This window comes from Ictalurus punctatus, chromosome 19, assembly GCF_001660625.3.
Source record: "Ictalurus punctatus breed USDA103 chromosome 19, Coco_2.0, whole genome shotgun sequence".
In the NCBI taxonomy this organism is placed as follows: domain Eukaryota; kingdom Metazoa; phylum Chordata; class Actinopteri; order Siluriformes; family Ictaluridae; genus Ictalurus; species Ictalurus punctatus.
The window spans coordinates 19,576,054-19,589,576 of NC_030434.2; the positions used below are offsets into that span (position 1 = coordinate 19,576,054).

Consider the following 13,523-nt stretch of genomic DNA (forward strand, 5'->3'; position numbering starts at 1 on the left):
TCCAAGTGCACCATGTGCAGCTCGATCGAGTTCTCATCTGCACTCAAAGGTGGAGAAACAAGTGACATATTTGCCTTTTATAAAAAGCGGAAGATGAGTGAAAAATATGTTACGATGTTAGCAGGCTACAAGCTAGTCGGAAATGGATGTATATGCATGAACAGAATCTGTTAAAGCTGATGTATCATGTAGCATGATTGCAGGTCTTACAGTTTTTTGGAAATGTCTTGAATATGGTATTAAATGGTATTAAATTTGAAGTGCAGCTACCCTCTTTTAAATTTCTTGCCAGACTCATAGGCATCCACATCCTTTTTTATGAAGGTCTTACAGAGCTCTATAGATCTTTGCATGATGACCGTACACACCTCAATAGCAAAGGGAACACCAGACACTATATATGAGAGGGGTTTAAATAAGACAGGTTCCACCTGCACTCCCTAAGCAGGTTGTAATCAGTGTCACCCAATCTTCAACACCTGTTTCTAATTTTATACATTTGAAGGTGTGATAAGTGTAGGGGTGTACTTACTTTTTCCATGTGACTGATCTGTTTTGTGTCATTTCATGGAGTATATCAACTTTTAATAAGCACTGTCAAAGAGGATCAAATGTTTGCTTGTCCAAATATGTAAAAAAAAATAATAAAAAAAAAAGCCAACAATTTCCATGGGGTGTACTTATATTTTCACATGACCGCACATGAATTATGAGAAACAATGTATGAGAGGTTAACTGTCTTATTCTTCTTTGCGAATGAAAATGATGTCTCAGTGGTTTTATTGTGTAAAACTGGATAGAAATATGTTACAAAGCTGGTAAAAACATATTTACACAACACACAGCTCAGATCAAGTAAACATGAGTTTTATCAAGTAGAAAATAATGCAAAGTGAAATCTGTTTACTGTGAGTTTCTGAGTTGTTGGCCGCTCCATTGCACTTGGGTGAAACTGCTTGCAGTGTTACTCCTGTGTCGTGATGATCTGTTGGAGGTGTATTGGATCAAATGGTTGAAAGTTACAGTAGATGCCATTTTTTGCTTCACTAAAGATCCCTTAAACCTCGATTCTTCATTCTTAAACAACTGTATTTTCCCTCTCTGACACGGGGAGCTTAACACAACTAACTGCTGTTCACCGTGAGGGGAAAGAAAACTGTTGCCTGCCAGTACTGGTCCAAGATGTGGTCGTTAGAAACCTCAGCTCTAGGATAGCAAACACAGTGGGAGAAATGTTAGTGAGAATTCTTGCACCGTTAAAAACAGACTTTCTTCAAGGTTTCGGCTGTGTATTTAACTGGGTTGCTAAGCCACCTTTATGTTTCTTAAGGTTAAGTGGATGGTGTAGATCATCTCAAAAGCTATTATGGTTGTTTGTGGAAACTGGTCAAGCCTTTTGACACACTCTCTTCCTGACTCCGTTTTAAAAGGAAATACATTAGCGCATGCGATCAGTTCACAGTAATTTCATGGGCACTCAAAAGAGGCATCGATTTAAAAAGTTCTTCTGGAAACCAAAAAATGGTTCACTCTAAAGGTTCTTTTTATGAGAGTGTAGACAGTTGCAGGGAAAAAAAGGTCGGATTAATCGTTATCGCAGGCATGGCAACTTTTTCCCTTTTCACAAATAAGATATTATGCACATAGCTAAGTGGTTTTGTGTTCTGGATCTTGATCAAGAGCATTAACACTGGCGTTCGTCATAATCGTCATAACCACAGATTTCAGGCATGATTTTTGGGTCTGTGGTCTGATGCATTTTCTTTTGAAGATGAAACACTCTGGTCCATATGCTGGATAACCTTAAAATGGAAAGAGGAAGCAGCCAAGTGTTGTGTTGGCACACAACACAGAGCAGACAGTCCTGCGGTTAGGCGGAGAGGAAACTGAAAGAGTTATGTTTGAATATTCGCATACACATTCAACTTTTAACCCCTGATTTTGCAGCATGCTATCATGATATGTAGTTTATTTTGCACATCACTAAATATCGATATTTATTGTACTACAGTGTGTATACATATACAGTCAGAAATTTGTGTCAAATGTGGTCTGGTGCCTGCTGCTGTTAATGCTGAAGATGGCATAGACTGCAGATTCATTAAGTATGCGTTTCCAGACTAATAGTCATTTTGGTGGTGACTAGGAACCAATTAAAATCGTTTTAAAACTCACAGTGGTGCAGCAGTTTAATGTCTTTTCACCATGTTTGAATAAAAAGAGCCTTCTGTGGCCAGGGTCCAAGAGAGCATGGGTTCTTCTCATTTCTTTATTCATGCTCGATTGCCCCCCCCCCCCCCCCCCCCCCACAAAAACAAAAAAACAAAAAACTGCACCCCTTACCCTGAGGATGTGAGGATACAGGGTGAGAAACCGCGTCACTTATTAAAGCAGCTTGTTAAAGCAGCGTCACTTATTGCTGACTTATTTCCCAGCTCTCCCACCTGTCTCTGGACATAACTAGAGCTGCAACAACTAATCAATAAAATTGATAATAATCGATTATGAAAATCGTTGTCAATGAATCTTGTTATTAGTTGGTCTGCGTGAGGCACGGGATGCGTTTACTCACTGTTTCTTCTCTTTTGAAAACAAGCATCAGAGACTAAATACTAAAGTTGTGTCCCAAATGACGGACTGTATACTTACACTAAGCACTATATACTGTCTCTACTGTCTAGTGTATGAATTTTAGAAAGGTAATATCTCAAAAGGAATGCTAGAGGTTTTTATTTACTAACCGGAAGTATAAGCCACTTCCCAGTCGACAGCGCATGATGTCATATGCACGTAATGCCATGGCACTAGCTTTAGCCTAATACCCAGAGTCACTGACAATGACTTTCTTCAGTTCACTGTTTGTCAACGTTACCTTTTATTCCCAACATGACCCCAGTCCTCATCAGACAGATGCGAAATCATCAAGTGACTGAGGAAGATAGTGTGCAACCTCCAAGTCCTCTAAGGCAGAAGAGCATTTTATATTAAACACTGCGGAGACGATCACACTTTATAAAGTGGAGTTTGTGTAGCAGGGAAGCATGACAGTGATGCACTAGCACAAGCTTATGTTCTTATCCCAAATAATATGCCTAAAGGCAGTGAATAACAGAAACCACAAGGTGCAGTGAAAGTGAGTTTTTATTATTAATGTAGGACTGCAGCTTAATTCATTGCTTTTTGTGCATCCGTAAAAAATAATGCTTAAATACTATGTATGCATTATTTTTTACGGATGCACAAAAAGCAATGAAGTAAACTACAGTTCTAAATTAATAATATATATTCTGGTGTGTATTGGGTTCTTTTCAGTCTTATGTAATTGTAACAGTTGTGTAAAGTTTTAGTCTGAAGTTTATATTTGTAACATTCAAAATAATGGTACTGAAAGTTTAACCCCCCCCCCCAAATCTGATTAATCGATTAACTGATAAAATAATCGGCCAACTAATCTCTCTCTCTCTCTCTCTCTCTCTCTCTCTATATATATATATATATATATATATATATATATATATATATATATATACACACACACACACACACACATACATATATATTATATATATATATATATATTATATATTATATATGCAATATATTGTCGAGTACACATATAGAATTAATATCAGTGGACTTTCAGTGATTTCTAGGTCACAAGGATTGCAAAATGAGAAAATGTTAGAGAATTTAAAAGAACCCTAAATGACCCTGAACAAGGGTGGCATTGTCTCCCGCTTCTCTGATTAATACAATGATAGCCTGTCACAGGCGTCTATCTGTATATGGAAACAGCTTTGTCTAGCATTGGTTTAAACCCGGGAGTCAATTGTCAAACTCTGTCTCCTCCTGCACCATGTTGGGGTTTTTTGTGTGCGCTCAAAGGGCAATAGACTGCATCTAACACGGGTTACAGCCGTAATGTGTGTGGAGGCTTGAAACATGCTGAAAGAAACATTTTGTACTATATTAAGTTATAAAACTTAATATGAAATGTGTTTCTCTCTTGTGTTTGAACCAGAGTAAACATACAGCATTTTAAAGTCTGGTTAACTTGGGTAAAGGGAGAAAATTGCATTTAAAGGCTTGATTTTGACTTCATTAAAACTGTAGTGCTGATCTTTTGCCTCTCTATCGCCATCCCTGTTTAAAACATAAAATTGCAAGTTACTTGCAGGGTTGTTATTATTCTCTTTTTTTTAAAAATGGGTTGTGCTTCAGCACTGCTCCTCTGTGCGGACGTGTCTGATGGTTTGAGGTATACTTATCAGAGTTGCCAAGTCCGCATATAATCCGTGACTTTGGGCTTCTTTTTTGTGCAGTAGCTTGAAAAAATCGCAGGTTGCGGTTTTCTAGGTTTTAAAGAAATATGGTTGCTTGACAATCTTACATTTATGGTCGCGATTTTCCCCTATGTATTGACATAGTCTGCTCATAGCCTCACAATAATGTCAGTGCTGTAGTGTGTTTCGCCCTCCCGCAATTATTACAAGTTATAGCGAAAAAACAAGTATAATGTACTTATTTATTAATAGTAGTTATGGTTCTGGTAATCTCCTTGTCCATCTCTCCAATCATATTCTGCTCGCAGGTGATCAGAGATGAGTGGATCGTGCCTGTCCTCCCTTTAAGCTTTGTTGTTGTTTGATGATTTCTTTTATTAAATAAATAGTTTTTGCTTTTCAGACTGTGAGTGGTTTCAGTTTAATATGTTCTAGGCTCGTTTATTGGGTCTGTTTACATAGAGGCTATAACAGGCTGTAATAATATTGGGCTTGTTTTTGAAGCTGCAGTTGCTTATTTGTCTCGTGAGACTTGGCATCATTGTGGTACACATTCTGGTTGTATATTCGCTCCAATACTTGATAACGGAGGTGGTGGCGGATACGGTTTTGTTGGAGTAGAGGTGAGTTGCTCTCTCTCATAGCTAGCAGAAAATAAGTGCAGTTTACTACACCGACCTTAGCTAATCAAACGAACAAAAAGGGAAACATAGGAAACACGATACCTAGCTGAATCAAGCGAACAAGTGCGCTAATGTTAGATAGCTACCTACTGAGCCACTGAAATGTCCAACCTGTTCAGCAGAAAAAAAACATCTCTGCGTAAGTCATCAATCCCTTCAGATCTATAGGTTTTCGCCACCTCTCAAAAGCCATGCCGATATTTATTCTCATTTTACCTCAGGCGTTATCGCTTTCCCTTTTTGACTGCGGGCTCTCCGCAGTACGGAGTGTCTTGGTTTTGACAACATCTGATTCCCCAGATGTCAACGATGATTGCTGTTTAGAACAATCCAGATTAAAGCAGCCATCTAGATGATAAGTTTAAATTCTAAGCAACTGTGTAAGAACAAGCTACAAACACTCCACCATCCTCAGCCCCTCACACGCGATATAGTAGACAGCTCTTCTTCTTTCTGTTTACGGACATGACGTAACCACGCAAAGACGAGTGACGTCATGTCGTTTCCCACAAAATCCAACCCGACAGCTCAACTTACAGTGAGGGGAAAAAAGTATTTGTAAAAAAGTATTCCAGCATGACAATGACCCAAAACACACGGCCAAGGCAACAAAGGAGTGGCTCAAGAAGAAGCACATTAAGGTCCTGGAGTGACCTAGGCAGTCTCCAGACCTAAATCCCATAGAAAATCTGTGGAGGGAGCTGAAGGTTCGAGTTGCCAAACGTCAGCCTCGAAACCTTAATGACTTGGAGAAGATCTGCAAAGAGGAGTGGGACAAAATCCCTCCTGAGATGTGTGCAAACCTGGTGGCCAACTACAAGAAACGTCTGACCTCTGTGATTGCCAACAAGGGTTTTGCCACCAAGTACTAAGTCATGTTTTGCAGAGGGGTCAAATATTTATTTCCCTCATTAAAATGCAAATCAATTTATAACATTTTTGACATGCGTTTTTCTGGATCTTCTTGTTGTTATTCTGTCTCTCATTGTTCAAATAAACCTACCATTACAATTATAGACTGATCATTCCTTTGTCAGTGGGCAAACGTACAAAATCAGCAGGGGATCAAATACTTTTTTCCCTCACTGTATAAATGATTATTATATGCTTCCCGTTATGATTCGTGGTGGGGAAAGGAGACAGTTTTGAACACTAATTTGTTTTATGTACTTGCTCAATTGATTTTTGTTCATTTTTAACAAAAAAATAGTTTGTTAAAAGCAACTGCTGCTTATTGAGTTCAGTTGCATTCAGCTTAATATATAATGAATAAGACTTGTACATTACAATAAAAACACTGTCTTTATTTCAACTTTTATTTTATTCCTAGCATATACAGAGTGATAAGTTATTCAGAAGTCCAGATACTGTCTTGTAGATGAAGAATTCTCTCATATAGATTGTCATTATGCCTTTTCATTGCGTTTCAAATCTTGAGAGTGATGAAACAAGGAGATTCTGATATTTCTTGGAACTTCTTGACAGTAGAATTGCATCAAACAGATGGTGTAATGATTACACCTTCTTCCTGTAATGACCACACCTTTTTCCTGTAATGCCTCCAGTTTTTATGTTACCCCTCATGCATGATGTATTATGACCCTTTGGTTCCACAAATAGATTTATGACTTTTTAAATTTTTAATCTACATCTGCAGTCACAGTTTTTCACCAGGCGTCACAACTGTGGATGTGGAAGGTCAGAGTCCAGCACAGCATGAGGATTCCTGCTCAGACACTCTCAACTATGCACGTTTTCTGACCGATGTGTTGAATCAGTCGTGTTTGTCTCGGGAAATCGTAGAGCTCGGCTGGACTCTGAACAGGACCCGAGTTAACCCCTCGTGTAGAGTTATGTCATGTCTGCGACTGGTTTCCTCACATATTTATTTGTTAAAATGAACCCTTTTCTCCTTTTTACAGTACTTGATCTTAAAACTGGAGAGACCAGCTATTGTATTAAGCATCACCTATGGCAAATATGAGAAAACGCACGTCTGCAACCTGAAGAAGTTCAAGGTGTTTGGAGGCATGAGTGAGGAAAATATGACCGAACTCTTGTCCAGGTAAGTCTAGGGGACTGGTGACCGTTAAATAAGGAGTAAAACATTTTGATGTTATTGGAAGTATATCAACACCTGGGTGGTGTGAGTGAAGAGGCGTTATTGTCAGCACCCAAAGGCAGATTTTTTTCCCCCAATAGCAGCACTCTCTGATGTGTTTTATTAATCTTTAGCCCTTTTTGGGTTGGTTTAGTTTAGCCGGGGGGGAGGGTCTGCAGGAGGGTCACTGATATGCTACATACGGGACTGAATGTGGCAAGCAGAAGCAATAAAGCATCTTTTTTTCCAAAACTAGGCAACAACTGCATTGAAAATTGTGGACGTTTCCAGATGGGACTAAAATGATCAGATGACTGTTCTGTGAGGCGATTGTGTTCCCGTTATCATTTGTTATAGCAGCTATACAGTTGTTACCTCACCAGACTTTTTTTTTTTTCTGTTTCTTGTAATTAGTAAGAAATAAAATGCAGGTGAGAAACCATTAAGCAGAAACTCCTGTCCTGTAAGCTTTACTGACCTTTACAAAGCGCTGACACTGGCGACTCCTTCCAAAAACGTTACATAAACCTCCCCTTACAGCGAGCTTCACCATATCAAGGATTGTACTGCATTAAATTACAATGCTTGTTAACAAAGCTGTTGTTTGTGTGGAGTGTCCGAAATACAGGTAGAAACTATAATGAACGCATTAATATAAACCTGTGACATGAGTTACACTACCGTCAGAGCTACCGTTAATGCTGTTTAAATGAATCGACCTCTCTTCAAATCAGTATCAGGAATTCAGAAGCTCTGTGGTAGAAACATAATGACTCAATTCTTTTGTCATAGTGGCCTTAAGAATGACTTCAACAAGGAGACATTCACGCTGAAGCACAGGATCGATGAGCAGATGTTCCCTTGCAGATACATTAAAATAGGTGAGTGATTCACTATGAGAGTGACATCAGAGAAATCTCGGCAGGGTGACGCAGTCCGAGTTACTCAGTGCATAAATGATGATGGTGAGGAAAATCAAACCGAGTAGCACGTCTTTTAAAGTATTAGTGGAAAGCCGAACATGTTTTTTTTTTTTTTTGTATAAAAGCATTTTAGTGTTTCATTGTAAATTGCATTTGAAGACATCTCAGCTAATGGAGTTCCATCTAAACTGCTACAGAGATGTTGCCCAGGACTGGCCGAAGTGACAGTTGTAAACATTTGATTTCCATCTTGCACGAGACAGGCAGTGAGTGTAACGCTTTAGTAATTTGGCAGAGTGGGAAAAAAATGTCTGTCTTCAGAGACACAGAGGTGTGTTTCAGCTACTTACCATTTCAGAAAATAGTTTAAAATAAACTTTAACTGCTAGTGATAGCTTATTAACAGTTCATTTATATATGTTTAGTCTGATTGTGATTTCAGGATTTTATTTTATTTTATTTATTTTGTCCAGTAGTGTTATATGATGACATGGTAACCAACCATATAATCCTCTTTGGACTTGAATGTTTTTGAAGTGATGAGAGATTCAAGCCTCTTGTCTATTTAAAATCGTGTCGTATAGCATGTTCATTTTGCATGTAATCCATACTTTCTTTATGAGCCTAAATGTGTGTTGATAATTCTACGTTTCTTATTGCACCTGTATATGTTAGGAATAAAACAGCTTGCCTGCTGTTTTCTAGGAGATGTGATGTGACGCCGAAGTTGATTATTTTCCTAGAAGTGCATTTCCCAAAGTGTTTTCATCCTTACATAACAGCAATTTGCCAAGCATAACAATATTTATTAAATAACGTCATGTAGTTTCTTTTATCGGTTTACCTTTAATGTCCATGAAACAAGTTAGTTCCTCTTATCACTTACATAATAGCAGCTGTAAACAGGCATCCCCTCACCAGCCTCTCTCTTTTTCCTGTCTTTAAGGTAATAACACAAAATAATAATCAGTTTGTCGTGTTTGAGAAAAACTGAAAAGCGTGAACTCGTCCGGGCTGAAGACTTCCCGGCAACATTTAAAGTTGCAGTTTTATAGCTGACTGCTTCTAAAAATGTTCGTTAAACATCTCCTCAAAGAAAACGTTACCTTATCAGCAATTATAGCGTCCACCATACTTTGAATTAGCGGCCAATATAGAATCGATGATGTATTCGAATGAGTGCATTAATTTAAACCTGTAATTTGCCTTGCAGCTGTAATTACTGTCAGAGCTGCTGTTATAGAAGTGTAATCATCACCTGGGTGATTAGGTTTGAGAATTCAGTGGTTTAAAATAATGCATTCAGAAGTACTTTCTCTATGGCGAGTATCTTGGAGTGGCAGCTACTGATGACTTGCATTTGTTCTTATTTCCTTTATTGCCGTGGGTTCAGTGCCTCTGATGTCATGGGGCCCCAGTTTTAACTTCAGTATCTGGTACATTGAGCTGCACGGGATAGAAGATCCGGATGTAGTCCAGCCCTGCCTTAACTGGTACAGTAAGGTGAGTTGTTACATTCACCATCACCAGTGTGTTAGTACTAACCTCAGTGAAGTTCATGTAAGCTGGATGGTCTCCAGGTAGCTGAAATGGCACAGCTTTATGTCCTCGACATGGCAGAGCGCCAGATGCTTGTCCTTGCCATCGTAGAGCTAAATCAGATGCGTGAACTCAATGTCTTGACAGGAAGTCAGATTCTCACTAACTCTTTTTTCAGTTATTACAAGTCTGGTTGTAAAATAAGTTTAGGCTAGTTTCATAGATGTTATCTGTATTGATCACTTTCATTTTTGCCGTTTCTGTATGAACACACTTATGATTTTAAAAAATAATAAATTAATTTATTTAACGATTAAAATACTTATCACTCTGCATAGCAACCATTACATACAGCAGAATCATGGAGTATAAATCATAGCACTGTGGTAAGTGCTCCAGTTTAGTGCTCTTTCTATCTTTTACGCTTTCTGTTTTGCTCTTTCTTTCTCTTCCTCTCTTTCACTTTTTCTTTCAATCTTTTTCTCAACACTCTTATTCCTTTTTGCTTTCTTACACTTTCTTTCTTGCTGTCTTCTACTGTCTTCTTTCTCTTTCATTTTCTTTCTTCCACTCTTTCTTTCACTTTTAGCTCTTTTTTTCCTTTCATTTTTGCTTCACTACTCTTGTGCACATTATTTTGCTGTTTTGCTTCTTTGTTTGTTCTTCCTCTGTTTTGTTCTTTTTCATTTGCCCTTTCTTTTATCATTAATAATAATAATAATAATAATAATAATAATAGCAATAACAATGTGCAAAAGTAAATATCCGTGTATGCAGCAACCTCAACACCAGCAGTTTGAACTACATTCTTCTTTGCTTGTAGTTTTCTGCCTTTTTCTGTCTATGTTTGTAGCCTAGTGATGAATAATTTCCTTTTTATTGCCTCACTATCACATCATCTGCATAAACTGGGTCTTTTTATGGAAATGGTTTGCGTATCTGGTAAATTAGGCGTGTCGAATGCATATGAAATGTACATAAGGAACTGATATGTGGCTTTTTTTCCACATGACTGAAGCGGATTCCTCAGTTGCTGCTCATTTCACTGTCGTTACTTCATGTCATTAGTCAGAAAAGATTGCATGTCATTTTCTGCCCTTGAATCTGTACTTGTTTCTTTAAAAGTTTAATGAAAGAGAGCTGTTGTGCCATTTTAATGCTTTTTAATGTTAATTACATTGTTGTGTTGATTGAATCTCGACAAGATTCATTTGTGTGTACCTTTCATCTAGAGGTGTAGCAATGTGAGAAAATCTTGCATTATAATCGGTTATTGTCGCTTTATGCTTCACCACAACGCAAATCTTTCACGCAAAATTGTATTGTACACTGCTTCAGTCATCTACAAATGGCTAATAGTCCTTTTTAACAAATGTGAGCAAATTGTACATTCAGCAATGTTGCATCACAGCTTATACTGCGATGTACCAAAGATCATGATATTGGGTTGTATGGCTATTATACCATTCTTTTTCTTTGTTTTTCCTCCTTTTCAGTAAGAACTGCTATCATACTGCAGTATTCATAATTTCACTTGAAATAAACACAATCACCTTATTCTGCAATCTGATAATCTGGTTACTGTAGGATACCTGTGCTGAATTACAGGCACTGAAAATAACTGTGCTGAATTACAGGCACTAAAAATGTCTGTGCTGAATTACAGGCACTGAAAATACCTGTGCTGGTATTACTTACGTTTGAACGCATAATCCTTTCATTAATTTGCCCAGTCTTCCATATGATGTATGACTCTAAGACAACCAAAAAAATAGCTGAAGGAGTATCCAGTCTGGTTAAGAAGATGCATTATTTAGATAATAATTATCTAATTAACATTATTATCTAATCTTATTTATTTAGAACAAGGCAGTTTCCAAGATCAGAGTGTGCTAGGATGCTTTTTCTCTCTCCATTGCTGGCATATGTTTTCCAGGTGATGATCTGGAAAAAGGCCGGACTGTCCCTTTTTAATAAGCAGTGCTACCGGTGTTTATTTGTCACAGCTGTGTATCAGCTGCATAGCCTGCATTCTGACAGTCTGTCTAGTAGCACAGAGACAAAGCTCTGACCGCCTGCCTCCTGCTTGCCTTAGACTAAATGTTGAAAATGGATAATAATATAAATAACAACACAAAGTGGCTCTCGAGTGGTGCAACAGAAAAGCGTTTGCCCTATCGTCTGGAGATCGCAACTTCGAGTACAGAAGATGCCCCAGCCATCTTTAGCCTGCAGCCAAAACTGGCCATGCTCTCTGGGTGGCAGGGATGGCATACTCTCTTTCTCTTGTCAGTCACAGCAACACTAAACACTTGTGTGTTTATAACTTGTGAGTTATGTGTGCAGAAGGTAGATAGCTCTTTACTCTAAGCATGTTCTGCTTCCTTGTGACGCAGCAGTTTGAAAATATGCAATTGGTTGTATTTATGTGTCTGGGCTGAAGGATGTGATGGTCTTCAACCTCCCTGGTTGGTACTGTAGCTGTCATATGATTGGGGAGATTTGGCTGGTGAGTGGGAATTGGCAGGTGGCCAATATCTGGAAAGGAAAAAAAATCAGCACAAAAGGTGCCCTGGTTAGCACTTTTTCTAGATTAAAAGTGTGAGAACAGCCTTAGGATAATGATTTCATGCAGAACAGATATGTTGTTTATTAAAAACAAAAAGTGAAGTCGTATATCGTCCTATATTAAGTGTTTGTTACTGTAGTATAATCTGTAATTGTATTTTTTTTTGTCAGTGATGATACAGTACTCACTTAAAATGAAATTTAGCTGTGTTTCTAATTCAATGCACTAGATTTATTATCATGCTAACTTATCTGTGCTTCTCAGACAAGATGCAGTTTTTACATACAGCTTTAGTAAACTCCTTAGGTTTTTTGCTTTTGTTTTCATCATGCTTTTTTTTCCCCCCCAGAGTGAATCCTCATTGACGGTGTAGTCAAAGCCAAGACTATCGTGATCTCTTCAGAAATCAGTCCCACAGCCCTGTCAGGACATGACGTGTTCTAATGTTGACCTCTTTCTGTCCCCCGTGCAGTACCGTGAACAAGAGGCCATACGTCTGTGTCTGAAGCACTTCCGCCAGCACAACTACACCGAGGCCTTCGAGTCGCTGCAGAAGAAGACGCGCATAGCACTGGAGCACCCCATGCTCACACACCTCCATGAGCGCCTGGTCCTCCGTGGAGACTTTGATGCCTGTGAGGAGCTCATAGATAAAGCTGTGAGAGGTAACACACTTAACACTGCATCTGTTTAATTAAGTGAAAGTTTGGGTGCTGTATGAGCAAATTGTGCTGCATAAATGGAGCTTGTATTTAATATCCCTGATGCGAGGTATTTTATAATGCAGCTTGGCTTGGAGCTTCATTTTTTTTTTTTAAGTTCCTTGTGTTATTGGAATAAATAATGAAATGGCTCTGTGTAAGTGTAGTGCTGAGTGTGTGGGTTGTAAATGTGGATCTGTCTTTTTCCATTTTTTACATCAGTTGTGGGGTGTGTGCGTATGTGTGTAGTACTTTTGCTAACTCATTAAATTCACATTTTCATCTGGTCAAGAGAAGTTTTATTGTCATTCCTCCATGTAACTTATATATGTTGTAATGAAATACAGCAGCATGGGACACAGGACTAAATAATGTGCAAGTAAACAAGTGTGCGACAAGTGCACAATCTACAATTAATGCATCAGGCATTTAAATTCACAGGGTAGTAATACATCCCCAATTCCAAAAAAAGTTGGCACGCTGTGTAACGTAAATAAAAACAGAATGCAATGATTTGCAAATCTGATAAACCCATATGTTATTCACAATAGAACATAGAAAACATATCAAATGTTTAAACTGAGGAAATATACCATTTTAATGAAAAAATAAGGTCATTTTGAATTTGATGGCCATAACACGTCTCAAAAAAGATGGAATGGGGGCAAGAAAAGGCTGGAAAAGTAAGTGTTGCTTAAAAAAAAAAACAGCTGGAGGAATATTT

The 13,523-nt window shown here is 38.2% G+C and overlaps 1 protein-coding gene across 1 annotated transcript in view; it reads left to right on the top strand.

Moving 5' to 3' along the window:
* mkln1 (muskelin 1, intracellular mediator containing kelch motifs) overlaps positions 1-13,523 on the top strand; it is a 39,633-nt gene that overhangs the window by 8,447 nt on the left and 17,663 nt on the right. Inside the window, exons 3-6 of the mRNA XM_017494175.3 lie at positions 6,889-7,031; positions 7,860-7,948; positions 9,384-9,493; positions 12,571-12,763. Of these exons, the coding sequence (XP_017349664.1) occupies positions 6,889-7,031; positions 7,860-7,948; positions 9,384-9,493; positions 12,571-12,763 (535 nt within the window). The remainder of the gene's footprint in view (positions 1-6,888; positions 7,032-7,859; positions 7,949-9,383; positions 9,494-12,570; positions 12,764-13,523) is intronic.